Genomic DNA, 27,035 nt, shown 5'->3' on the forward strand with positions numbered 1-27,035 from the left:
TCTATAATTTAGCTGTAAATCCTGATGTGGATATTTTCTATACTATAATTTCCTCAATAATTTATGCTTTATGTGGTTTATTCGTATCGAGAAGTAAAATGTTTTTCTTTTGCTGCCCTCATGTGGACATGATATAAACAGCACTGAATGGTGAATGCTGAAAAAGAATCAGAGAATCTGTATAAATCGAGTAATCTGCTAGTCTGGTTCCATTAGGTTAGCAATGATCTCATATTTGTTTGGCAACATATAAGGTAAATCGCCAACATCAATCTGTTATCAGAGAATCCAAGAACAAAATGAAACTTTCTATATAAAACTGTAATTCGTTTTGTAAGTTTCAGTGTATAAACACAAAGTGACATTAAGGATTACAACAAATAGAAATAACGAATGTGTTATCTTTAGTAAAGTTTATTTATCTGGAGTTCTAGATTGCTGACTAGTCTTAAGTTACATTCATTCTAAATGTTCTCTTTTAGACGGTACAATCTGTTTTGAGCACAACGCTCTATTGCCCATTTTCTATCCAATTTACCTAATTTTGCCAGACATTTAGTTGTGTATAATGAATAAAACACTTTTGAGAAAGCCTGTGATTTGGCAAAACGCGTAAAGTGTATTTCTACTTTGGACTCTCCTAACTGCTTTTAGAACATTTTATCCATGAGGACTCCAGAAATATCCTTGGTGGAGATTATACCACCTATGCTATTTGGATTTCGCAAAACCATTTTGGCTCTCCTTTTGTGAATACCCCTCTTTTTTAATTTTATTTTAATACTGCTTTTTTTTTTTTATCACTGAGCACTATTGGTTGTTTTTATATTTATTTTATGCCACATCTGCATCCGTGAGCTGCTACTACCCACGCCAGGACTCCCATACAGTGCATCTGGATCCTGACACACTTCTTGGAAAATTGTTGCTGCACCAGTATATCCACAGGCGGGGATGATGCCGACCAAGTGCTACTATTTGTTGGTAATCAGAAGCTCCAAAAACTCCAAGTGCATTTCTATATTTTCTTCACCAAGTATAAGCACCTACTACACTATATTGTGTCTCCTGCTCTTTTACATGCACTGAGCACCATAGAAACATAGAAACATAGAAACATAGAATGGGACAGCAGATAAGAACCATTCGGCCCATCTAGTCTGCCCAGTTTTCTAAATACTTTCATTAGTCCCTGGCCTTATCTTATAGTTAGGATAGCCTTATGCCTATCCCACGCAATCTTAAACTCCTTTACTGTGTTAACCTCTACCACTTCAGCTGGAAGGCTATTCCATGCATCCACTACCCTCTCAGTAAAGTAATACTTCCTGATATTATTTTTAAACCTTTGTCCCTCTAATTTAAGACTATGTCCTCTTGTTGTGGTAGTTTTTCTTCTTTTAAATATAGTCTCCTCCTTTACTGTGTTGATTCCCTTTATGTATTTAAATGTTTCTATCATATCCCCCCTGTCTCGTCTTTCCTCCATGCTATACATGTTAAGATCCTTTAACCTTTCCTGGTAAGTTTTATCCTGCAATCCATGAACCAGTTTAGTAGCCCTTCTTTGAACTCTCTCTAAGGTATCAATATCCTTCTGAAGATAGGGTCTCCAGTACTGTGTACAGTACTCCAAGTGAGGTCTCACCAGTGTTCTGTACAATGGCATGAGCACTTCCCTCTTTCTACTGCTAATACCTCTCCCTATACAACCAAGCATTCTGCTAGCATTTCCTGCTGCTCTATTACATTGTCTGCCTACCTTTAAGTCATCAGAAATAATCACCCCTAAATCCCTTTCCTCAGATGTTGAGGTTAGGACTCTATCAAATATTCTGTACTCTGCCCTTGGGTTTTTACGTCCAAGATGCATTATCTTGCACTTATCCACATTAAATGTCAGTTGCCACAACTCTGACCATTTTTCTAGTTTACCTAAATCATTTTCCATTTGGCTTATCCCTCCTGGAACATCAACCCTGTTACATATCTTAGTATCATCCGCAAAAAGACACACCTTACCATCAAGACCTTCTGCAATATCACTAATAAAAATATTAAAGAGAATGGGTCCAAGTACAGATCCCTGAGGTACCCCACTGGTGACAAGCCCAAGCTTCGAATATACTCCATTGACTACAACCCTCTGTTGCCTGTCACTCAGCCACTGCCTTACCCATACAACAATATTGGAATCCAAACTCAAAGATTGTAGTTTGTTGATAAGCCTTCTATGTGCAACAGTGTCAAAAGCCTTACTGAAATCGAGGTAAGCAATGTCTACTGCACCACCCTGATCTATAATTTTAGTTACCCAATCAAAAAAATCAATAAGATTAGTTTGGCATGATCTCCCTGAAGTAAACCCATGTTGTCTCTGATCTTGAAATCCATGTGTTTTTAGATGTTCAACAATCCTATCCTTTAACATGGTTTCCATCACTTTCCCCACTACTGAAGTTAGGCTTACTGGCCTATAGTTGCCCGACTCCTCCCTATTACCTTTCTTGTGAATGGGCACAACATTCGCTAACTTCCAATCTTCTGGGACTACTCCTGTTATCAATCATTGGTTAAATAAATCTGTTAATGGTTTTGCTAGTACACCACTAAGCTCTTTTAATAGCTTTGGGTGTATTCCATCAGGTCCCATTGACTTATTTGTCTTTACTTTTGACAGTTGAAATAGAACCTCTTCCTCTGTAAACTCACGTGTAATAAATGACTCATTTATCCTTTTTCTTAACTGAGGTCCCTTTCCTTCATTTTCATCTGTAAATACCGAACAAAAATATTCATTGAGGCAGTCAGCTAGACATTTATCCTCATCTACATACCTTCCTTCTTTTGTTTTTAATCTAACTAATCCTTGTTTTACTTTTCTTTTCTCATTTATGTATCTAAAAAAGGTTTTGTCCCCCTTTTTTACTGACTGTGCTATTTTCTCTTCTGTGTGTGATTTGGAAGCTCTTATAACTTGCTTAGCCTCTTTCTGCCTAATCTTATAGGTCATTCTGTCTTCCTCACTCTGGGTTTTTTTATAATTACTAAATGCTAACTTTTTGTTTTTTACTATTTTGGCTACATCTGTGGAGTACCACAGTGGTTTCTTGAATTTTTTGCTTTTACTGACAAGCCTATTGCAATTTTCTGTTGCCTTCAGTAGTGCAACTTTTAAATAATTCCATTTCTTTTGGACTCCATTTAAATTGCTCCAGTCTGATAATGACTCCTTTACACATATTCTAATTTTGGAAAAGTCTGTTTTTCTAAAGTCTAAAACTTTTGTTTTTGTGTGGTGTGACTCAGTCACTGTTCTTATATTAAACCACACTGACTGATGATCACTGGATCCTAAACTTTCACCTACAGTAATATCTGATACCAAATCTCCATTTGTTAACACTAAATCTAGTATGGCCTCTTTACGAGTTGGCTCCTCAACGACTTGTTTTAGAGACAATCCCAGTAGGGAGTTTAGAATATGTGTGCTCCTGGCACAAGCAGCTATTTTTGTTTTCCAATTTACATCAGGAAGATTAAAGTCACCCATGATGATAACTTCCCCCTTCATTGTCATTTTAGCTATTTCTTCAACTAGTAGATTATCTAACTCTTCAATTTGTCCTGGGGGCCTATAAATCACACCTACACGAGTTACTGTGTGATTACCAAATTCTAACGTAACCCAAACTGACTCTATGTTCGCCTCACTAACCTTTATTAGGTTAGATTTTATGCTATTCTTTACATACAGGGCCACCCCTCCCCCTTTCTTGCCTTCCCTGTCTTTTCTATATAAAGAGTACCCTGGTATTGCTATGTCCCAGTCATTTTTCTCATTATACCATGTCTCAGTAACAGCGACTAAATCTACACTATCAGTTGCCATTATTGCCACAAGTTCATGGATCTTATTCCCTAAACTGCGAGCATTTGTAGACATGACTCTAAGCTTATCATTTTTTAACACACTTGCTACAGGCACCTTCTGTCCTTGTTTTGGGGGACAATTGGATTGATGTTTTATCACCCTTTTGCCCCCCCCTCCTAGTTTAAATACATCCTAGCAAAACCTCTGAACTGCTCACTGAGAACATTTGTTCCCTTTTGAGACAGATGCAAACCATCTTTTTTGTACAGTTTATTTCCATTCCAAACAGAGCTACCATGAGCAATAAAGCCAAATCCTTGCTCCCGACACCATTCACCAAGCCACAAGTTAAAGTCCCTAATACGCATCCGCCTGTCATTCTGAGTGTTATGCACAGGCAGAACTTCAGAGAATGACAATGTGGAAGCAACCTGCCGTATATCATTGGCAAAAACACTAAAAACTTCCTTAACCTCTGAAACCTCATTGCAAGCCAAGTCATTTGTCCCTAAATGGACAAGTACATCCAATTTCCCTTCCTGCTTTGCTTGCTTAACAATATTACAGATACGTCTCCTGTCTCTGTGAGCAGTAGCTCCGGGAATACACCTCACAAGACCACCATTGTCCATCTCCACACCTCTTATGATGGAATCCCCCACCAACAACTGCTTTCTATTATGCCTCACCATAGTCTTCAAGCCTCTCTGCACAACACCACTAGCCTCAGTGCCTCTCTGCACAACACCACTAGCCTCAGTGCCTCTCTGCACAACACCACTAGCCTCAGTGCCTCTCTGCACAACACCACTAGCCTCAGTGCCTCTCTGCACAACACCACTAGCCTCAGTGCCTCTCTGCACAACACCACTAGCCTCAATGCCTCTCTTCACAACACCACTAGCCTCAGTGCCTCTCTTCACAACACCACTAGCCTCAGTGCCTCTCTGCACAACACCACTAGCCTCAGTGCCTCTCTGCACAACACCACTAGCATCAGTGCCTCTCTGCACAACACCACTAGCCTCAGTGCCTCTCTGCACAACACCACTAGCCTTGGTGCCTCTCTGCACAACACTACTAGCCTCAGTGCCTCTCTGCACAACACCACTAGCCTCAGTGCCTCTCTGCACAACACCACTAGCCTCAGTGCCTCTCTGCACAACACCACTAGCCTCAGTGCCTCTCTGCACAACACCACTAGCCTTGGTGCCTCTCTGCACAACACCACTAGCCTCAGTGCCTCTCTGCACAACACCACTAGCCTCAGTGCCTCTCTGCACAACACCACTAGCCTCAGTGCCTCTCTGCACAACACCACTAGCCTCAGTGCCTCTCTGCACAACACCACTAGCCTCAGTGCCTCTCTGCACAACACCACTAGCCTCAGTGCCTCTCTCCACGACACCACTACACTCTGAAAGTGCAGAAAATGAATTATGTAGAGCAACAGACTGTGCAATATGCCTTTTATCCACAACTCCAAGTCTACCAGATCCTACAGTAATCCATCTGCCATTCCTAGTATGTCTCTGCGGCAGTGGCTTTGCAGCAGTTCCAGCCTGAGTTTGTTTACCAGATAATTTACAAATCTCAGACTTCAAAAATACAATCTCCTGCCGCAAAATAGAGAACTGTCTACAGATTAGACAACAACCAAACCTCCAAAAAGTGGAACGTGAAACAAATGCAAAGCAACTATTACACTGAACTAAGTCTGCCATTCCAATTAGGTGAATAATTTAAATCAAACAAACCTTAACTTTTTATTTATCCCCCTGAATACCTCGGATTACCTCCAGTTTATCTCCAGAATATCTCCAACCACACCCACACTTAGAAGCAACACTCTCCAGAATATCTCCAACCACACACACACTTAGAAGCAACACTTAGATGAAGCAACCAAGCTCTATTTGCCAAGCTAATGACAACTACCCTTATATACTCCTAAAATCACCTCCCACTAGGAATGTTTAACACCTGGGTAGGCCTCTGCTTATTAGCAAACAATAGCTAATTTAAATAGCAATCAATAGCAAGTAGCTACCTAATCCAATCAAATGCCTTATAATTACCAACAGGAAATCAAACCTTGTGCAATCAGTAACCTTTTCCTACAGATGAATCTTACCTGTAACAGTAAAAAAGAACTCTTAGCACAACTCTTAGACAGTTGAAGCTTCTGTAAAACTCTCCAGAATATCTCCAACCACACACACACTTAGAAGCAACACTTAGATGAAGCAACCAAGCTCTACCATCTGTATCAGAAGACACTCACAAGTCGCTGCTACAACCTTTCTTCATTTTGCATTTAGTTGTGTATTAATGCATAATAGAGTGTCTGGGGAATATCTGTGATTTTCTTCTGTCAAATTTTCAAAAACGTTTTTATTTCACATTTGTGACTTTTCCTTGCAGGGCAGACAATGCCAGACACAAGATGGGGGAAACTATTGAAAAAAAAAAAAAAAAAAACAACTAAAATGTCCTGGCATAGCCCAGTTCTTGATCACATCTTTAGTCAATATTTGAAGTGTTTTCATGTATGAAGTGATATGTACAATGCTCATCTCCTAATTAAGCATCCAGTTAGTCCAAGAACAACCAAGTGCAATTCAGTTTAATACTTAATAAGTCAGCCCTTGTTCATAATGTAAAATAGATTAGAGTACAATCAATTCTAATGAACAAGTGCCATTAACGTTTTGTTTCGGTTAATATCCACATAAGAAATGCAATTATGCACAATTTAGTAGACTACCTATGAATGACTTCTCACAGGTCCAAGCACAAAAATCATGAACCGACCTGATGAAGAAATATGATTCAAAGATTAAATACATTAAAAAGCACATAAATAAATAAATAAATAAATAAATAAATACACTAAAAAAGAATTCAGGGACCACGATAAACCACAAAAGAGACAATAATATCTTTTTTATCTTGGACATCTTATTGGTGGATCGAATCATATGGATAATGTGTGGGGCTTACGTTTAGCATCATGTCTTTATCCCATTAACAAGGTTTTGGGTCAAAACAGTTATGTGAATACAGCTTCTTCATCTAAAGAAAAATCAGTATTGCATGGAATGGATATAATATGCACATGGAAGACTTACGTCAGTGGCCTTCTTCTCTGCTTGTTCCAATTTCTCCTGAGCATCCTTCAGAGCTTCCGAATATTTGTCTAGTTCATCTTCTGTTCCTTTTAGCTTCTTCTGTAATGCAACCAATTCATCCTCCACCTACCAACACAGAGAATAAAGTTATAGTTTCAAGCATATCCATATACAATTTTTAATAGCCTACATTCCCTTTACTTATTGTGTAAGATGGTTTATCCAGGACCAGTTACTATTCAGGGATAGAGTCATAGAGAGTTATAATTTTGAACTACTGGAATTATTTAATCGATGCAGTGCTACCTAATATCACCAAAAGGGATGTGTGTAGTGGTCCACTATTCTACATTCGATGTGCAAGATTTTGTTGGCTAAACCAGTTGGTGGCAACTAAGCAGGCGGACATGTCACCTTTTCCTATACTTTATTCAACAGGGTGTATGTTATTTTGTTTGGTAATAAATTTTTTTTTAAAGAGTTCAACCAGATTTGAACTGCCTTATACAGTATGGTATTAGCCAATATTAATACTGCATCTCTAGGTAAATGTCCTCCTATTGAAAATGACAAAGATATTTACTAAAAATATATGTGGGTTTGTCACGGACATTGTATGATCTGCTGCCTATTCTTACTTTGCTGTTTTCTGTCACCATTGAAAAATCCCCAAATCACAGACCACAAACCGTATACTGGATAATGACTAGTGTCACAAGGGTTGTGCAGTGACATTCGATAACAATAATCTAAATAATAATAATAATAATAATATTGAAGTATTTAACCAGGAATGGCACAGTTTAACTAGGGGATAGAACTGCTAGGGTTTGTGTTCCTCATGTAAAGAGGATAGGCTCTACATGTTACGTTAGTATAGAAAGCTCTCTTTGTCACATTTGAATTTGCAGAAGTATTTAATGTTCAGTTTGAGATATGTCATATGCTGTTTTCCATGTGCAAAATATTTATAAAACATATATATATATATATATATATATATATATATATATATATATGTGTGTGTGTGTGTGTGTGTGTTTAGATTGGATTAGCCATATTAGTCCAGTAGACTAGATGCCAAAATACCAGAGTATTGAGATATGCAATCATACCTTTTTACTGAGTTAACATAATACTTAAAAGACAAGCTTTCAAGAGTTTTTAAAAGGTATTGCTTCAGACTGGAGGAAGAGATGAACACTATCAAATAAAATTGGGATTTGGTTTTATGCACACAAATTAACATTGGTGTGCTTAATAAGAGAATGTTATTATGAGTCCCCATAAATGACATTGTAATAATGATGTGTTTTATTTAACAAAATACCATGTCTTAAGTAATCTCTATTTTCTGAATGAAAGGTAGTATAAGGTCAACGAGGATCACATAGGGTTTAATAAACTAAATTATTTTAACAAAATATGATGCAAGTTGGGAAGATTTTAAAAGGTTTTAAAAATTCTAGCCAAGTACTTAATAGTGGTGGATATTCTCCAGTGACATTTTAGATCATCATTCATACCTAACGGTATGTCTCTTAGATGAATCTACAACGTTCCAGTATTGAGTTCCCTGACGTCATCTTTTCATTCAGCATCAACCCGTTTTTAATCTTTCAATGCTAAAGGATGGTCCTTAGCAGCCCATCCCCTATGTGCTGATTGTGCTAATGAGGAAGCATTAGCTGGATCTTCAATGTGTGAATGTGATTGGCTGAAGGGTCAGCTGACCTCTGTTAGCCTAACAAAACACCCATTGCTGGTATGATTTTTTTTTTTTACTACTGTACGGAAGTGTGTAATTTATGCTTTAACCATAGATCCAGTAGGGTCCGGGCTGTGGGTGACCAAGGACCCTTTTAGTGTTAAACTGCTAAAAAAAAACAAAAAAAAAAACAATAAATCACTGAATGAGGTGACAGTGCCAGAGGTCTCTAGGTACTATATCCAATTCAATTAGATGAAATGGTTATTGTGCCTACAGTGTCACTTTAAACATTTTCTTTTAGGTCTCCCATTAACAGTTTGAGCACTATAATGGATTATAGCATTATCCAGCATTCAATGGGTTTATTGACGGTGCCTGTCATCTTATTTCAAGGACAATCTCATAAATTATTGGACTCTATGAATTCATGTTACATTGCTGAAATTGATTAATATTCTCTACTGTACAGCTAAGGCTAAAAATGGAGTTGTCTCTTTACAAAGAACAACTGGTGAATCGAATTTACTCCAATGAAAGCACACATAAGTCCGTTCCAGATTAAAATCAGGAATGATCTCACGTTTTAATGTCCCTAAATCTCTTGTAGGCTGCGATATAATACCAGTCAACTTGTGCTCCCGAGCTTGGCTAAACCCTCATATTGTCTGCTTGATCAGTTGTTATAAAATTAGCTAGATGACTTAACATGTTTGATATCCTCGTTTAAAGAGAACTAGTGAATGCACAGCTGTGGTTTGATCCCACATCATGAGCTGGATTCTTGAATTAGTGCAGAGTGTCTGTGGGTGGGTTTGCTAGCACACTGTGACTCCTCGTTTCAGCCAAGTTTGTACTAGTCAGCTTGACCAAAGGGATTTATTCCATGAACTATTTAAAGGGTTGTGTAATAAAATATAGAATAAATTGTACATGTATTTGCAGTAAAAAAAAAAATACCATCTCTGCTGGGATGCTATTCCGTGAGTCTACTTCTCTTTTGGAAAAGGAGTAAAAGATTTAGCTTCTTGTCCATGTTTTCCCACACAATTGTAACTTCCAAGTTCTACATATTGTGCAATAGTGTTGCCTGGAAGTATATAGAATTACTTTAATGCTATTAATCCTATTGGATCTCTTGTGTAGTTAATTTATTGGTTTTCCTCTGTCACAATGGGAATTCTACATACTGCGAGGCAGAATTAGTTTTATACCTATGCCATACAGTCAGGATTATTCACTATAGTGGGAATTGTGGGGGATTTAAAGTGAATTTAAAATTTATGATCAAATGGAACATACTGGAGGGTGTTCACATTTAGTGGGCAAAAGCCACCATCTTTCATTAAAAACATTTATAGCATATCTTAAAAGTGTCATGATTGTCTTTTTAATAATCTCTGTCATTTAAAGTGGCCCCACTAATAATATTGCTTTGTTCTGCAGAGTGAAACCACAGCCATCTGGCAAACTGTATTTAGTCTTAAAGACAGACGTTACAAGGCAACAAATATGACTACAACTGTTGGTGTGTGTAAAACATATGTATTTAAATCAGTGACCACATTCATGTTCTGTGAATCATGACATGGAACACAGACATACACATTTCTAAACTCACACTATCAATAAACAGAATCTCTGTTTTATTAAGAAATTCCTATACTAGGACAGATCACGTTGCTGAAATTGGCTTGAAGTCAACTTTCAGCTCCATACCAGACTCTTTTTTTTTTTTTTACCAAATAAGGAAAAGAATGTTCTATTTCTGTGTCAAACTAATACAAAAACCACAGAAAGTGGCAGGGATATTCAGCCGTTAACCCTATTGCTGCACAAGACAAGGAGAGAATCACTATAGCAGACAGTAAGCGGAAGCGATTCGTGCAGGTTTATTCATGAAAGTCTTAGTTGCTGGAAATTCAACGTCAATTCAAAGTGAATTTAAAATTTTAGTGAATAACATTGTATGTGAAAAAAGACTTCAGTTAGTTTCCTTAAAAATGAGTCAGATATTTTTTGTGCATATTTTGTTTAAGCTGTTCTCATTTCAAATACTTTAGGAAGTAGTTGTCTATTAAACCCAGTCACTAGGTCCCATTCTATCCTCAACCCTGGTGGGCGTTTCTAAGCAGAATGGAATGCCAGGGATTTAACTGACAAGCACCCATTAGGGATATGTATTTAACTCTATCTGTTAAGTTGAATGCAGTACCATCTTTTCCGAGCATCAATATGTAGGAGGAAGGGGTATTATAACCCGCTAACAGTTTAAATGATATGCTTTCCTGAAGAAGTGTGTTTTCAAAGATTTGTTGAAGGAGTGGAGACTGGGTGAAAGTCTAATAAGATGTAAAAATAAAGAGGAGACCTTTAAGGACATTTATTGTTTAGTTTGTGTTTTATTTTGTGTATTACTAGGAAGCACGGTTATACATAGTATTGGTACTTTATTTTTTTATCCTACTATCCTACTACCCTATTTTTTAATGTATTTGCTGTGTATTACTGTATCAAGGCACTCTGCCACCCTAACACCCACAATTAAATCTAGGGAATCAGGGGATTTTTGTTTATAATTTATTTGTGTACATTAAATACTTTTCCTGCTTTGAGCCATTTGAAATGCTGAAATCTATAGGGAAACAGCTAATGTAACAATAGCTTAGATAAGTCAGGAGACAAAAACACTTTAAGCACAATATTTAGTGCAAGTATATTTAAATATATATAAACCAAAGAAGTCTTAAACCATCAGCCACTGCACCATAGTAGTGGGATGGGTAAAGGAAAGCTTCAGAAATAATAACACATATTAATGTTTTTGTTTTTTTACTTTAGATGTATTACATTGTGGCACATAATGCTCCGTTTATTGTTGCAATTCTACTGGACAAATGGATTGGAGACTGTACTTGGATGGAAAACTTAATTTAAAAAAAAAAATCCCAAATGGTCTATTTGTTTGTCAGGTGTTTAAAGGACCACTATAGGCACCCAGACCCAGGGGCGTACCTAGAGCATATGGCACCCGGGGCGGGTCCTAGTTTTGGCACCCCACCCCCCTCTCCCCCCTGCACTTTAAAATGTACAAAACACCCACTATTTTTTTAATGTATGTAGCATTGAGCAGTGCTTGCATGTTTTAAGCATGCTTTTGTATGGAGTAAGTGTGAGTGAATGAATGGGTCTGTTTGTATGTAGTGTTGGCATTTTAATGCAGGCATGCTTTTGTGTGTAGTGTTGGCGAGATGCAGTGGTGTGGTTATATATAATGGTGATGTTTTAATACAGAGGTGTGTTTGTATGTAGTGTTTGCACCGGAATGCAGGGATGTGTTTGTGTGTAGTGTTGGCAAGATGCTGAGATGTATGCAGATATATTCACACACTGACACACATGCAGATACAGACACACATTTACACACATGCAACTACACAGACACAATGCCATCCTCCTGTTTAGTACCTGCTGGCTGAGGCTGTTGGGAGTTGGGCTCTAGTTCTCTCCCAATCAGTGCCGCCCTCCATCCTGCGTGTCTCAGTGTTAGCTGGGAGGAAGTGACTGAATTTCACTTCCCCCAGGGCTGCCATTATATTATTACAGAAGCCTGGTCGCACCATTAAAGCACCACCGCGCACAACTGGGTCCCTGAAGCAGTGGTGACTCTAGGAACAATATATAGGGGAGGCACATAAACAGTGGAGGCTGGAAGCATGAATAATTTTCACTAGGTAATGGGGGAATGTAATGCCATTGGCTGTCTGACGACAGCATGTTGTGCATGCTGGCATCAGACAACACATTTGCATAGAATTCACATTAGCGACCTAGATTTCAGGGATGGCTGACACCTCTTAACTTTGATCTTTGTTTAGCGGATAACTCCCCTATTTCTTATCCTTATGTGGGATTGCCATATTTAAGGACACCAAATAAGGGAGCTATCTGCTAAACAGCACCCTAATTTGGTATCTTTACCTATGGAATCTCACATAAGGGCACCAATTTAGGGAATTCTCTACTAAACAGCTAAAAGATCAAAATTTAAAAAGCCTTTTTCTTAATTTTAATCTTTAGGTTGTTTAGTAGATAACTCACTTATTTGTTATCCTTATGTGGGATTGACATATTTAAGGACATTTAAGGGAGGGGGTGACTGGGTGACAGGGTGACTGAGGGAGGGGGTGACTGGTGACAGGGTGACTGAGGGAGGGGGAGGGGGTGACAGGGTGACTGAGGGAGGGGTTGACTGGTGACTGAGGGAGGGGGTGACAGGATGACTGAGGGAGGGGGTGACAGGATGACTGAGGGAGGGGGTGACTGGTGACAGAGTGACTGAGGGGGGGTGACTGAGGGAGGGGTGACTGGTGACTGGGGGGGTGACTGGTGACAGAGTGACAGGCTGACTGAGGGAGGGGGTGACTGGTGACAGGGTGACTGGGGAGGGGGTGACTGGTGACAGAGGGACTGAGGGGGTGACTGAGTGGCTGAGGGGGGATGACAGGGTGACTGAGGGAGGGGGTGACAGAGTGACTGGGGGGTGACTGGTGACAGGGTGACAGGGTGACTGAGGGGGGTGACAGGGTGACTGTGGAGTTGACTGGTGACAGGGTGACTGAGGGGGGTGACAGGGTGACTGGTGACAGGGTGACTGGGGGGGGTGACTGGTGACAGGGTGACTGAGGGAGGGGTTGAGAGGGTGACTAGGGGGGGTGACAGGGTGACTGGGTGACTGAGGGAGGGGGTGAGAGGGTGACTGAGGGAGGGGGTGACAGGGTGACTGAGGGAGGGGGTGACAGGGTGATTGAGAGGGGTGACAGGGTGACTGAGGGGGTGACTGGTGACAGGGTGACTGAGGGGGGTGACTGAGGGAGGGGGTGAGAGAGTGACTCAGGGGTGGTGACAGGGTGAGGGGGGGTGACTGGTGACAGGGTGACTGAGGGGGGGTTACAGGGTAACTGAGGGAGGGGGTGAGAGGGTGACTGAGGGGGGTGACAGGGTGACTGAGGGAGGAGGTGAGAGGGTGACTGAGGGAGGGGGTGAGATGGTGACTGAGGGGGAGTGACAGGGTGACTGAGGGAGGGGGTGACAGGGTGACTGAGGGGGGTGACAGGGTGACAGGGTGAGGGGGGTGACAGGGTGAGGGGGGGTGACTGGTGACAGGGTGACTGAGGGGGGGTGACTGGTGACAGGGTGACTGAGGGAGGGGTTGAGAGGGTGACTGAGGGGGGGTGACAGGGTGACTGTGTGGGGGGTGAGAGGGTGACTGAGGGAGGGGGTGAGAGGGTGACTGAGGGAGGGGGTGAGAGGGTGGCTGAGGGAGGGGGTGAGAGGGTGATTGAGGGGGGTGACAGGGTGACTGAGGGAGGGGGTGACAGGGTGATTGAGAGGGGTGACAGGGTGACTGAGGGAGGGGGTGAGAGGGTGACTGAGGGAGGGGGTGACAGGGTGATTGAGGGGTTGACAGGGTGACTGAGGGAGGGGGTGACAGGGTGAGGGAGGGTGACAGGGTGACTGAGGGAGGGGGTGACAGGGTGAGGGAGGGTGACAGGGTGACTGAGGGAGGGGGTGAGGGGGTGACAGGGTGAGGGGGGTGACAGGGTGACTGAGGGAGGGGGTGACAGGGTGAGGGGGGGTGACAGGGTGACTGAGGGAGGGAGTGAGGGTGAATTTACAATAATATTTTCTTACCATGATTCAATGGCTGACTCTCTCCATCCCAGGCAGTGCAGGAGGTGCAGGCAGAGTGTCCGCAGGGGAGAAACCTTGCAGAATGCACGCTCTGCGCCCCCTGCTGGTACACTCCATAACAGCATCCCTGGTGCTCAGTGATGACTCAGAACACAGGCTGGGAATCCCCTCCCTGTGCTCTGACTCACTCACTGAGCGCCTGAGCCGCGAGGGAGAGGACGACCAGCAGGAGGGACAGAGTGTGGCACCCCCCTACTGGATGGCACCCGGGGCGGACCGCCCCCCCCGCCCCCCCTTAGTACGCCACTGCCCAGACCACTTCAGCTCAATGAAGTGGTCTGGGTGCCAGGTACATCTAGGGTTAACCCTGCAGCTGTAAACATAGCAGTTTCAGAGAAACTGCTATGTTTACACTAGCCTCTAGTGGCTGTCTCACTGACAGCTGCTAGAGACGCTTCCGCGCTTCTCAGTGTGAAAATCACAGTGGGAATACGCTGACGTCCATAGGAAAGCATTGAGAAATGCTTTCCTATGGACCGATTGCATGCACACGCATGTGCATTCAAAGCTGACGTCCGCAGAGGGAGGAGAGTTCCCCAGCACCGAGGGAGCCAGACGCTGGAGAAAGGTAAGAGTTTAACCCCTTCAGCCCGGCGGGAGGGGGCCATTAGGGTGGGGGGGACCTAAAGACCCTATAGTGCCAGAAAAACGAGTTTGTTTTCCTGGCACTATAGTGGTCCTTTAAGTAGAAATTACCACCTGGGCTGATTACCTACTCTAGTTTATAAAACTCGAGTAAATGAATCCTTCCATATAAATATTCAGAAAGGATAACCAACTCAGCTTAGAAATATCATATTAATTTTCATTATTTTATTTTAGCATAAATGATAGGGGTGCAAAGAAAGTATATACATTGTTTAACTATATGATAATGAGCTCATCTGTACTAAAGGACAATGTACATTATAAACTCATTTTATCACATAAAGTAAAATGTAATTTAAAGGGGTTAAAACAAGTGGAGTATATGTAGATCTAAGTCAGGTACACTCTAGAGTGTATACTTTTCAACAGCATACTTAATGTGTGCAATTACTGTATTTCATTACCAATAAGTATGCAATCAGGGCTTTCTCAACATGCAGCTTATGCTAACCAGATGAACTGCATTTCTCAAGATTTGTTTCTTGTAGAATTATGTTTAAGTTAAGCACATCCTCAGCTAAGAAGAGTTGCACTGGGCACAATACAGACTATATCTTAAGGGTTTTTATGGCAAGGCTGAATCAAATCAATAAAGATTTTTGAAAACAATCAAGTGTTGTATAAAGGATTTCAGCAATAGCTGTTTTCTTCTCTCCAATACTGCACGTAACCTCAAATTCCACCACTTTGGAGGTCTGCAAGCATATAGCTGTTCAATGGAAAAATATATAACAGAACTTTTTAGACAGTATATACATGGAAAAGCCTTCCAGTTGAGGTGGTATTTGAACTCAGAGTAAAGGGGTTAAACAACATATTGTACACATGCATTCAGCTTGTGTGAAGAATACAGAGTATGAATTGAGAGGAGGCAGGCTTGTTGGAATATTTGATGTTCATCTCCCTTTAAAGGACCACTATAGTGCCAGGAAAACATACTCGTTTTCCTGGCACTATAGTGCCCTGAGGGTGCCCCCACCCTCAGGGACCCCCTCCCGCCGGGCTCTGGGGAGAGTAAAGGGGTTAAAACTTACCTTTCTCCAGCGCCGGGCGGGGAGCTCTTCTCCTCCGATCCTCCCATTCGGCTGAATGCGCACGCGCGGCAAGAGCTGCACGCGCATTCAGCCGGTCGCATAGGAAATCATTTACAATGCTTTCCTATGGACGCTTGCGTGCTCTCACTGTGATTTTCAAAGTGAGAATCACGCAAGCGCCTCTAGCGGCTGTCAGTGAGACAGCCACTAGAGGATTTGAGGGCTGGATTAACCCATTTATAAATATAGCAGTTTCTCTGAAACTGCTATGTTTATAAAAAAATGGATTAACCCTAGCTGGACCTGGCACCCAGACCACTTCATTAAGCTGAAGTGGTCTGGGTGCCTAGAGTGGTCCTTTAACATTTTTTTGTTTATATGACCTCTACAGGCAGGACAGACACACTGGTCTCATTCAGCAGAGGATGCAATGCTAACTTGTTTTAACTGCTTTAGCTCAGCTTATATGGGGGGATTTGTGTTACGAACATAAAAGAGGGCCAAAGTTCAAAAAGTGGAAGAATCACCATGGAAAATAATGGAATCAGGAATGTTTCATTGTTTCCACAATGACTATACAACTTTTATAGATCTCCCTGCTTTGTTTTATTTGAATGCATGTGATCATCTGAGATACAGTGGTTTAAATATGCATTCTATTTGTGCTGTGGAACTCATTATAGCTTTAATAGTCTAGGCAATAACTGTTGATGAATTTAAGTACATATCATATATTGAAACTTATTATTTAGGAGGGTTTCATGCTGTTAAAAAGGGTTGTGGACATGTGGAGGAATGAATCTCAGGAATATCACGAGAAATCTGGTATTTCTACAATAAGTTAGTGTGATCTCTGCTTTTAGAACATGCAGTTAAAGGGCTGACAAGCTGGACCAGTTTGCTGCTGTTAATACAGAGAGTTGTTGACAGACAGAGAGAGATACCTGTTTGCACTTGTCCTCAGCTGCTTTTTTATCAGCCTCGGCTTGCTCTGCTCTGTCTATGGCATTCTCCTTATCCAATTTCAGCATCTGCATCTTCTTCTTAATTGCTTCCATCTTGACCTTGGGCTAAGAGGCTTCTCGCAGCGAGGAAAGAAGTGGCCACTTGGAAGTAAGAGAAGCTGCAGTGAACTGTGTGTGCAAAGCTCAACTGAAGGTGGATAAACTACAGACAGTTTTAAACTCACAAAGCATATCATTGGATGGCTTAGTCCCCTGAGACACCACAAGACTTTTTTCACTTATATCCATTCCAAGGAGAGACTTGGACAGATTTCAACTACGAAGCCACAGCCCAAAACCAATCACCTTATTTGGGCTTGATTTTGCTGTAAAGAAGAAAAGATTTGGTTTCCATTTTTAACCTTCTGACAGCAGCAAAAGTGTTGACAAATGAACGCATGCCATAGATAAGGTTCATTAGCATATCTGGGTATATTTGTACAGTCTAATCTGCTGCCCTTTGAATAGTCGGGGGCAACCTCTTTGCCAAGGCACATGAACAAAAGCTAATTGTAGCAGCTCTGTCCTGCGACTTTTAAAAGCTTGCCTCAATGCTAAGTATCCAGGAGTGGACCATACATACTGAACACAGGGCATTTTATTTCCTAGGTGTAATGTGTAAAATAATACCTTAAGAATACCAATATTTTTATTAAATATCATTCAACAAACCTAGTTCTCATTTGTTTTTATTATTTCCATTTTTATGTACTCGCTATACATTTTTTTTCATGTCAAATTTAATTTCAGGAAAGTAATACAATCTAATAGATACATGGTGCTGACAAAAATTGCAGAAAATGTATACGTTAAAGATTTTATTTAAACATAGAAAATTAAGCCCTGAGCTTAAACTCCCACTACTCCTGGGTGACATCAATTACTATAATACACATCAGTCCCAATACATACAATAAAAAAAATAAAAATAAAAAGTTACATGCACACTATCCCAAGTCCATATGCACATTTAAATAACTTTTTTTTAGTATCACTCCAATAGCCATTTAAGTGTAAGCTCACCTGTCACATCAAGGCAAAACTTCTTGGGTGAGTCCTACACTAACAATTCACATTGCTATCTGCAGCTCTAAGGTAAACATCTCTAATGAGACACAGAGGGGTATTTTTCTAAACACTTATTAGCCCTTCATAGGGAAAACACGGAGTGGGTGACAGCACTGTAACATGGCTGTGTAATACAAAAGCAAATGTAAACATAAAAAATTAAACCCTAGGGGGCGGAGCCAGCGCCTGATCGAGCCAGACGTCTCTCCGTGCAGCTCGGAGAGCCGGTCCCGAACACCGCGGCTTTTTGCGGCTAATAACGCACCTGCGAGGGTCCAGTGGCGGTTCCTGGACTCCTGTACAGATGGGGAAAAAAAATAAGAAGTGCCGGGCAGATCCGGGCTCAGGCTCCAGAGATATTGGAGCATATATGAACCCAATCGCACGGCTAGCACCTTCCAAAATGGCGCCGGCGGGGTCCTACTCCTCTGCATCGTCGGACGACGATAGCCACCAGGATCAGCTTCCTGCCTCACCCCAGGTACGCTCTGTGCCCCGAGCTTCCCAGGCGGAAAATGATTCTGCTCCCTCCACCAAGGCAGATATACAAGCATTGAGGCAGGATATTAAAGATATGTTTCAGGCAGACATGGCCCTCATCCGGGAAGAAATCACTTCACTCACTAACAGAGTGGTATCAGTGGAGGGACACATGGAAAGCACCAAATTGGCACAATCTGCCACAGATGCCACCTTAAGCTCATTACAAAGAAAATGTGACGACCTAACAGCACATATGGCAAACATGGAGGACAGGGTCAAAGCACGAAACGTAAGAATAAGGGGTGTTCCTGACACCATTTCAAATGCTGAACTGCCCCATTACTGCAGGAGGCTCATATCCACACTCCTACCGCCAAAACAGGCCAAACAGCTATTGGTGGATACATGCTTCCGTCTGCCTAGGGCGGCCAAGGGACCCCAAGAGTCTACTACAGATGTATTGCTTAAGTTTGCAAAAGACTCAGACAGAGGGGTCCTCATGGGCGCTGTTAAGGGTTCTCCCACGGTACCCTTTGAGGGAGCACACCTGGTCTTTTATAGAGACTTTTCCAGAAGTACCCTCACATGGCGGAGGATGTTCAGACCGGTTACACAACTCCTGCGAGAACACTCCATTCCGTACAAGTGGGGCCTGCAACGATTGATAGCGGAAAGGAACAACAAGACACACCTCCTGCTGCATATCTCGGAGGCAACACCGTTCCTCCAAGCCCTGGGTCTACCAACGGAGACGGTCCAGAAGAACGCACAGCCATCCTGGACAGTGGAGAGAATCATTCCCTTTGTGCCCAGAAGGGCTGCACCGGGGACTAATGACTCGCCTACCTGAGGCATAAAGGGGGAAGATACTACTGCCAAACGCAATATTGTTTATATTGTTTATATATTGTTTATTTCTTTATAGTTATACGTTACCTTTAAGTCTCTCACGCTCCCTGGCTCCGTAAGCATTTGCCTTGCATACTAACCTACTAGTTCACCCCCACCACAAGCTAGAATGAACTAGTCAAGTAGCTCCCTTACTGCCGTTCAAGTTCATTATCACGTACAGCCTAAACCCAGAGCCTTTTTATATACCCTCCTGGCCGGAGTCGGCCGAAGTTACAAGTTTAGCGAAGCTTTTGTTTGAAAACAAACCAGTGCCTTATGCGCAACACGCAGTCAGCACCTCACTATGCCAAGACGCAGGCACACAAAGCATTGTACAAGCTCCCCTAACTCACTGTTATAGCATACACAATCGGCATGCAGGGTCTTGCAGCAACTACAAATATAAAAATTGGTCGTTATTATACTGATGGGATTGTTACACCATTTATGTAAGCATTGATGTTTTTGCCCCACAGTTGTGATGTGCTCAGAGGTCAACGCTGACCGCAAAAATAAAGAATTTAAAAAAAAAAAAAAAATTAAACCCTGCGTTCAAACTCTCACTACTCCTGGGTGGCAGCAATGACTATAGTACACATCAGCCCCAATACATACAATAAAAATCCACCCTATATGCCACCCACCCCATGAGATTCAAAAGGCGAAGAACCCAATTTTAAATGATTTTCAAATATGTCATAAGATGGCCTATCAAAATGGCAATGATCATGTGTTGTGCATATAGCACTCTGAGATTATAGCATTGTGGAACATATTGAGTCTGCTTTAAATTTTCCATACATTTACTTTAATGATGGACACAATTTTAACTAATACAGTTGTGCTCATAAGTTTGCAAACCCTGGCAGAAATTGTGAAATGTTGGCATTGATCATGAAGGATATTGATCCTATGAAGCCATTTATTATTATAACATACAATGCCAGAGATAGAAAATATAAATAAAAAATAAAATGATAGTGACCCTCTTTATTGTATGTTATATACTATTTAAAGGAACACTATAGGGTCAGGAACACAAATATGCATTCCTGACCCTATAGTGTTAAAGCCTCCATTTAGGTGGCTTGCTCCCCTTAGGTCCCTTAAAAAGTAATAGAACTTACCATATTTACAGTGCCGCGCGGGTCTCCACTCTAAACATTCAATAGAAATGCAGACAAGATATCTGCAGCTTTTGCAAGCTATTTTTTAGATATAGCCCTACTGAAAAAAAAAAGCATAATTAAATACATTCATGTTTTCACTTGGAGCATTTAAACAACAATAGTGATTTATTTGGTTTTTTAATTTGGGCAACAGAGTGTCCCTTTAAGGCCTTCTACGCATTGTTTTAATGTTTGCATGTTGAGGAGTAGATGCATTTGCAGCTTTTTCTGTGATTAGAGATTTGTACTATATATTAAAGCGGCACTGTCACGGCAAGGGTGTATAATTTATTATTACACCCTTGGAATATTATCCTTTAATGTAATTTAATGTATCTTATCCAAGTGAAACATTAATACTTACCCACAGGTTAATAATTAAGCCTCATTTTTATTATATTTGGAATGGGACAAGCCCAATCTCTTAATTAAGCCTAAACATGAGTTGCACAACTTAAACCGTGTGGCAGGAGTTGTGATGTCTGTCCTATTGGATCGTGGGCGGGGCGTGCAACATGTCTATGGAATGGGAAAACAATAACAAATTCATAGAGGCAATTATTATTTCTGTGGCAAGTACAGTAGAGGAGATAAAACCAAAAGTTTATATTTGGCTTGTTGTTTCTGGAACAAAGGAGGTGGTCACTTAGAATCACTATAGGTACGCCTTGGCTCCACCCCTGGGTGAGGTGTGATAATCCACAGGGTATATCTCCTGTGATCCTGAAGGGTGATGGTGTACTTGCTTGGGGCCAAGATCTAATTTTGAGTGAGTCACCATCTTTCCTTGCCAGAGACCCCCTGGACAGAAGTTGTACTTTGAAAAACCTAAGTGAGTAATTAGGACTTCTGTATTTTATCCTTTTTGGTTTTATCTGCTGTTGGTGTAAATAATTTGTTTATTATATATTGTTATATGCACGGTGACTATTTTTGCTCATAATAAACATTCCTTTATTAAGTTCTACCTTTGTCTGGTTAAGAATCACGTTACCAGAGGAGACTAGTTAGTATTTTTGTAATTCCTTAAGTATTGTACTAAGTAATATTTGGTGGGTTTTATTATTGATTTACCTGGGGGACCAAGGCACCCCATTTATAAATTGTCTTGGTGGTGGCAGCGATACAATAGTAACAGTTATATTATTATGTTTAAGTGTGGGTGATGTTAAAAAGGGGATTTTGTCATTATTTCCTGTCTAGTGCAGACAAATAGTGTACTTTAACCCTTTCACCACCACAACTACATCACGCACACTCTTGGAGTAGGGTGCTTTCGTGACAGGCACTGTCATGGCCGAATCCAATTTTTTTAAACCCCCCTCCCGACTTTTAATTGTCCTCCTAGTCACCCCCAAATGCCCCTAAGCCCCCCATATTACCTATTTTTGCATCTTTATTTTGTGCCCGGACCTAGGTCCTTGGCTCCACCATCTTTGTGTGGGTAGATGAAGTCCCTGCGGGATACGTCATCTGCCCACACTAGATAGCGCTGTGAAATTCCCGTGCATGCCCAGTTAAACACTTGTGCATTCGAACAGGAATTTCATCTATTCATTCATTCATCAGAAAAACGAACAAATGAATAGAAATTTCAAACGAATGAATGAAGACCTCTTTGTTCGTTCATTCAGTTTATTACAAGGAGGGAGCTACCGACGCACAGCTCCCTCCTTGTAATATGTAAAAATAGAAGCGACAGGGTGACGGGTGGGGGCTACCACTCAATAATGAGGGGGGGAACAATAAAACGAAATCCCTGCAAATAAAAAAATAACTTACCATTTGATGTGGGCCAAATAAAAATCCATAATACCCGTCAAACTTTGAAAATAAAAGAAAAAACCAGAGCAAAAAAAAGCAGATAAAAAACCAAAAACAGATGGTCAAAAAGTTATCCATCTTCACCGATGAAGGGCACTGTGCAGACTAAGCTCCGCAGGACGGGGAAAGGCTTATAAAGCCTCCCCACGCCCTGCAATTGGCTAAGAGCACTCTGGTTGATTCCAAGCCAACAAATCCGAGTGCTCTGACAGGTAAATGAAGAGAATGACAGGTAAGTCTCTACCTGTCTTTACTTGTCACAGCACTCTGATTGGTTGGCTTGAAATCCAACTAATCAGAGTGCTCTGTGTCATTTTACAAAGTGTGGGAAAGTTCTTTACAATTTTCCCATGCTGTGTAATTTGATTCATTACACTGTGACTGTGATTGGTTGATTGTTGCTATGAGTCAAATTACATAGCATGGGAAAATTCCAAAGAACTTTTCCACACTTTGTAAAATGACACAGAGCACTCTGATTGGTTGGATTTCAAGCCAACCAAAGTGCTGTAAGAGGTAAATGTAGAGACTTATCTGTCATTCTCTTCATTTACCTGTCAGAGCACTCTGATTGGTTGGCTTGCAATCAACCAATCAGAGCGCTTTGAGCCTAATTGCAGGGCGTGGAAAGGCTGACATCATTACCAAAGCATCACGGTGGAGATTAGAGTAGCGAGGGAAAAATGGCAAGTAAAATAAGTTTTTTAACCATGACTGTGCTGGCCTGGTCACCTACACTGTGACTAGTGTGCTATAGTGTTTGGAATGCATATTTGTATTCCTAAAACTATAGTGTTTATTTAAATACAATATATACATTAGCTTCTTGCCTTTTTCAGCTAACCCAGTATAACTATGTATAAAGTACCAACACTGCAATTATGCATAACAGCCTTTGAAAACTGCTAATGGAAAAGAAACGAACCCTGAAAGTAAGGCAAACACCAAGGTTTCTTTGGTATGACAACGTTTTATTTTGCAGAGATAATAGAACAACAAACCAAGTTCCAGTCTAGCACCTACACTGCTGGAGGCTGAGCTGCTTTACACACACGTTGCTTTTAAATGTACATCTACTTAAAGGGTATTGACTAAAACTAGTAAAAATGCTTCCTATGAATGGATTCATCCTATGGATCGTTAAAAAAAAATAATAAAAAAAATATTACCTATGGAAAATCAACAAAGTGTAACCTTACAGCTAGACTGTCTGGCCCTACCTTCCACACCAAAAATAACAGAATCCAACAAAAAATAATAACCTTAGAAAACCTGATTGTCAATATCCATTTATTAAACAGAGTGAGAGGGGTAAAAGTGGAGATAGAAAGAGATATGTGGTTTTTATGTAACAATGTGAGTTTTAAAATGATTTTATATCTGCAGATCCATTGAGAACACTGCAGAACTACCTTCCATATATTATTTGACACTCCAGTACAGTGGCAGAATTAACATAGAGAGGGCCCTGGTCAGGGCCGTTTTTAACGTGGGGCAAAAGGGGCAGCTGACCCGGTCCCTGTCATCCTAGGGGGCCCAAAGCAGCTGCCCCTTCAGCCTGCCATCCGCCGTGGTGCGCGTGGCCAATGTGGAAATGCCACCGTGATGAGGGGGCCCATCGGGTGGCCCATGCTCTTAGGGCTACCTGATGGCAATGTATTTTCGGGGGCCCGGTCGCACTGAACGGGCCCCCAAAAATTACCATCGGGTGGCCCTTAGATCATGGCCCTGTGATGATGTCACAATGCTGGGAGGAGGTCACTGCCTCCCAGCATTCACCGATCACCGCGCGGGAGGAGAAGAAGGAGAGGAGGGAGTCAGAGCTCATACTCATTAGCCTGAGGCAGCCACTGGACTCCAGGGGAGTCACCCTCCTGCACCTAAAAGGTACATTTTTACTTTGTATGTGTATGTGTGTCTGTTTGTATGTGTGTCTGTTTGTTTGTGTGTCTGTATGTGTATCTGTTTGTATGTGTGTCTGTGTATCTGTTTTTGTGTGTCTGTGTATCTGTTTGTATGTGCCTGTGCTTGTGTGTCCAATTGTGTATCTGTGTATCCGTATGCCTATCTGTGTGTCTGTATGTCTGGATGTGTATCTGTGTCTGTATGTGTATCTATGTCTGAATGTGTATCTGTGTGGTATACATATGTGTGTGTCACGACAGTGACCCCTTCACACAGAGTGAAACCCAGAGGAAGACGTTTACCGGACCCTAGAGTGGCCGGACTTGCGTCTGAGAGTAGTCAAAGGAATAGCCAGAGGTCAAGGGAATACAGAAGACGGGCACACGATAATCCAAACCAAAACAATGGGAAACCAGAGAACAGGGCAGTCAGAGTGTAAGCCAAGAGTCAGATACCAAGAAGACAATCAGAAATAAAGAGCGCTAGGGAACTCAAACAAGAACCACACTAGGGCACCTAACAAGTGCCAAGGTTGCCTTTTTATAGTGTGGGATCTTTAGCTTTAAAGCCACGCCCCCAAAATGTCCGGGAGCGCGGCCACGTTTGAATTTTGGGGACACTATTTTGCTGACGTCGGCGTGCATGCAATGGCGCGCGCAATGGGCGTGTTCCGAGTGGCCGGCGTCAGAAGGACTGAGCCGCCTCCCGGAAGTATGGGAGGAGAACGCCGCGCTGCGCGGGTCCGGCGGGGAAAGGTAAGTGATCATTACAGTGTGTTTGTATGTGTATCTGTGTTTCTGTATCTGTTAGTACGTGTGTAACTGTGTGTCTGTATGCATATCTGTTTGTCTGTATGTTTGTGTGTGTGTGTGTGTTTGTCTGTATAGGTATCTGTGTGTTTGTATGTGTATCTGTGCATGTAAATGTTTGTCTGTATGTGTGTCATTGTGTGTATCTAAATATGTATCATTCTGTGTGTCTATGTATCTGCATGTGTGTCAGTGTGTCTGTGTATCTGCATGTGTGTCAGTGTGTGTATCTGTATGTGTGTTATTGTATGTCTGTGTCTGCAATTGGATCTGTGTATGTATCTGTATGTTATAGTGTGTATGCATGTTTGTCAGTGTATTTGTCTGTTTATCTGTATGTGTGCTAGTGTGTCTGTTGTGATCTGTGCATCTGTCCATATGGATGTGTGTAAATGTGTATCTGCATGTGTGTCTGTGTATGCACTTGTGTGTATGCGTATCTGTCTTTGTATGTCTGTACCTGTGTATCTCTATGTATGTCAGGGACTGCATTTGTATGTGTGTCAGTGTATGTATTTTGTCTCAGTAAAAATTAGTGTGGCTAAGTGTGTGTTTATTTGTGGGTTTTTTTGTGTGTGGGGATGGAGTGCGTGATTGCATGCTAGGCCAAGGGGGCCCAAGCAAATTCCTGCCCAGGGACCATTCAGTATTAAAGACGGCCCTGGTGCAATAATTTTGTAGATCCCTATCTGTCGTACAACTCCCACAATGCTTTGCTAGCTGGGGATCTACCGTTTGCACATCGTTGCAGGGTTGTATTTAGCACTGATCAGTGCTTGTGTTTGAATGTAAGCAAGTTTATGTATGGAGTATGTGTGAATGAATGTAGAGGTAGTAGTGTATGTGTGAATGAATGTAGTGTTGGAAATTGAATGCAGGTATGTTTATATATATTGTTGGTGTTTTAATACAGAGGTGTGTTTGTAAGTAGTGTTGGCGTTAGAATGCAAGGGTGCATTTGTGTGTAGTGTTGGTGTTTGAATGCTGAGATGTATACACATAAACATATACACTGCCCCAAATGCACAGATACAACTACACAGATACACACACTGACACACATGCAGATTAACAGACTCACAGATACAAACTCTGACACCCATAAAGACACACAGATACACACACTGACACGCATACACACATACAGATACACAAACACATAGGTACAAAAACTACCAGACATACAAATACACAGATATAACACTGACACATACAGATGCACGAATGCAGAAAAACAGATTCATACACAGACAGACATAAAGAAACAAATACACACAACACAGTTTCCTTCATTTTGGGTGCAGGAGGGTGGCTTCTGCTGGCTTAGGCTGTTGGGAGTCAGAGGCTGGCTGTAACTTTCTGAGCTCCCTCCTCTCTACTTTCTCCTTCTCGTGTCTACTTACTGAGAGCGTAGTGGATGCATGAAACAGCCTTCCAGCTGAAGTGGTAGAGGTTAACACAGTAAAGGAGTTTAAGCATGCGTGGGATAGGCATAAGGCGATCCTAGCTATAAGATAAGGCCAGGGACTAGTGATGTACCGAACTGTCCGCCGGCGAACAGTTCCCGGCGAAATTAGCGTGTTCGCGTTCGCCACGGCGGGCGGACACATGCGCAGTTCGATCCGCCCCCTATTCGTCATCATTGGGCAAACTTTGACCCTGTGCCTCTCGGTCAGCAGACACATTACAGCCAATCAGCAGCACTCCCTCCCTTCCACACCCTCCAACCTCCC

At 41.7% G+C, this 27,035-nt stretch overlaps 1 protein-coding gene across 2 annotated transcripts in view; it reads right to left on the reverse strand.

The window, feature by feature from the left end:
• The window catches only part of TPM4 (tropomyosin 4), a 98,075-nt gene extending 80,739 nt beyond the window's left edge, over window positions 1-17,336 (reverse strand). Inside the window, exons 1-2 of one of the 2 annotated variants that reach the window (XM_063455393.1) lie at window positions 17,094-17,335; window positions 7,006-7,131 (exon numbers count right to left, since the gene is read on the reverse strand). In XM_063455393.1, the coding sequence (XP_063311463.1) occupies window positions 7,006-7,131; window positions 17,094-17,207 (240 nt within the window). In that variant the 5' untranslated portion in view covers window positions 17,208-17,335. Of the gene's footprint in view, window positions 1-7,005; window positions 7,132-17,093 lie in introns of both variants that reach the window. The other variant, XM_063455394.1, reaches the window with a different exon arrangement.
• Between the last annotated feature and the right edge of the window lie 9,699 nt (window positions 17,337-27,035).

Source organism: Pelobates fuscus, chromosome 5 (genome assembly GCF_036172605.1).
Source record: "Pelobates fuscus isolate aPelFus1 chromosome 5, aPelFus1.pri, whole genome shotgun sequence".
NCBI lineage: Eukaryota > Metazoa > Chordata > Amphibia > Anura > Pelobatidae > Pelobates > Pelobates fuscus.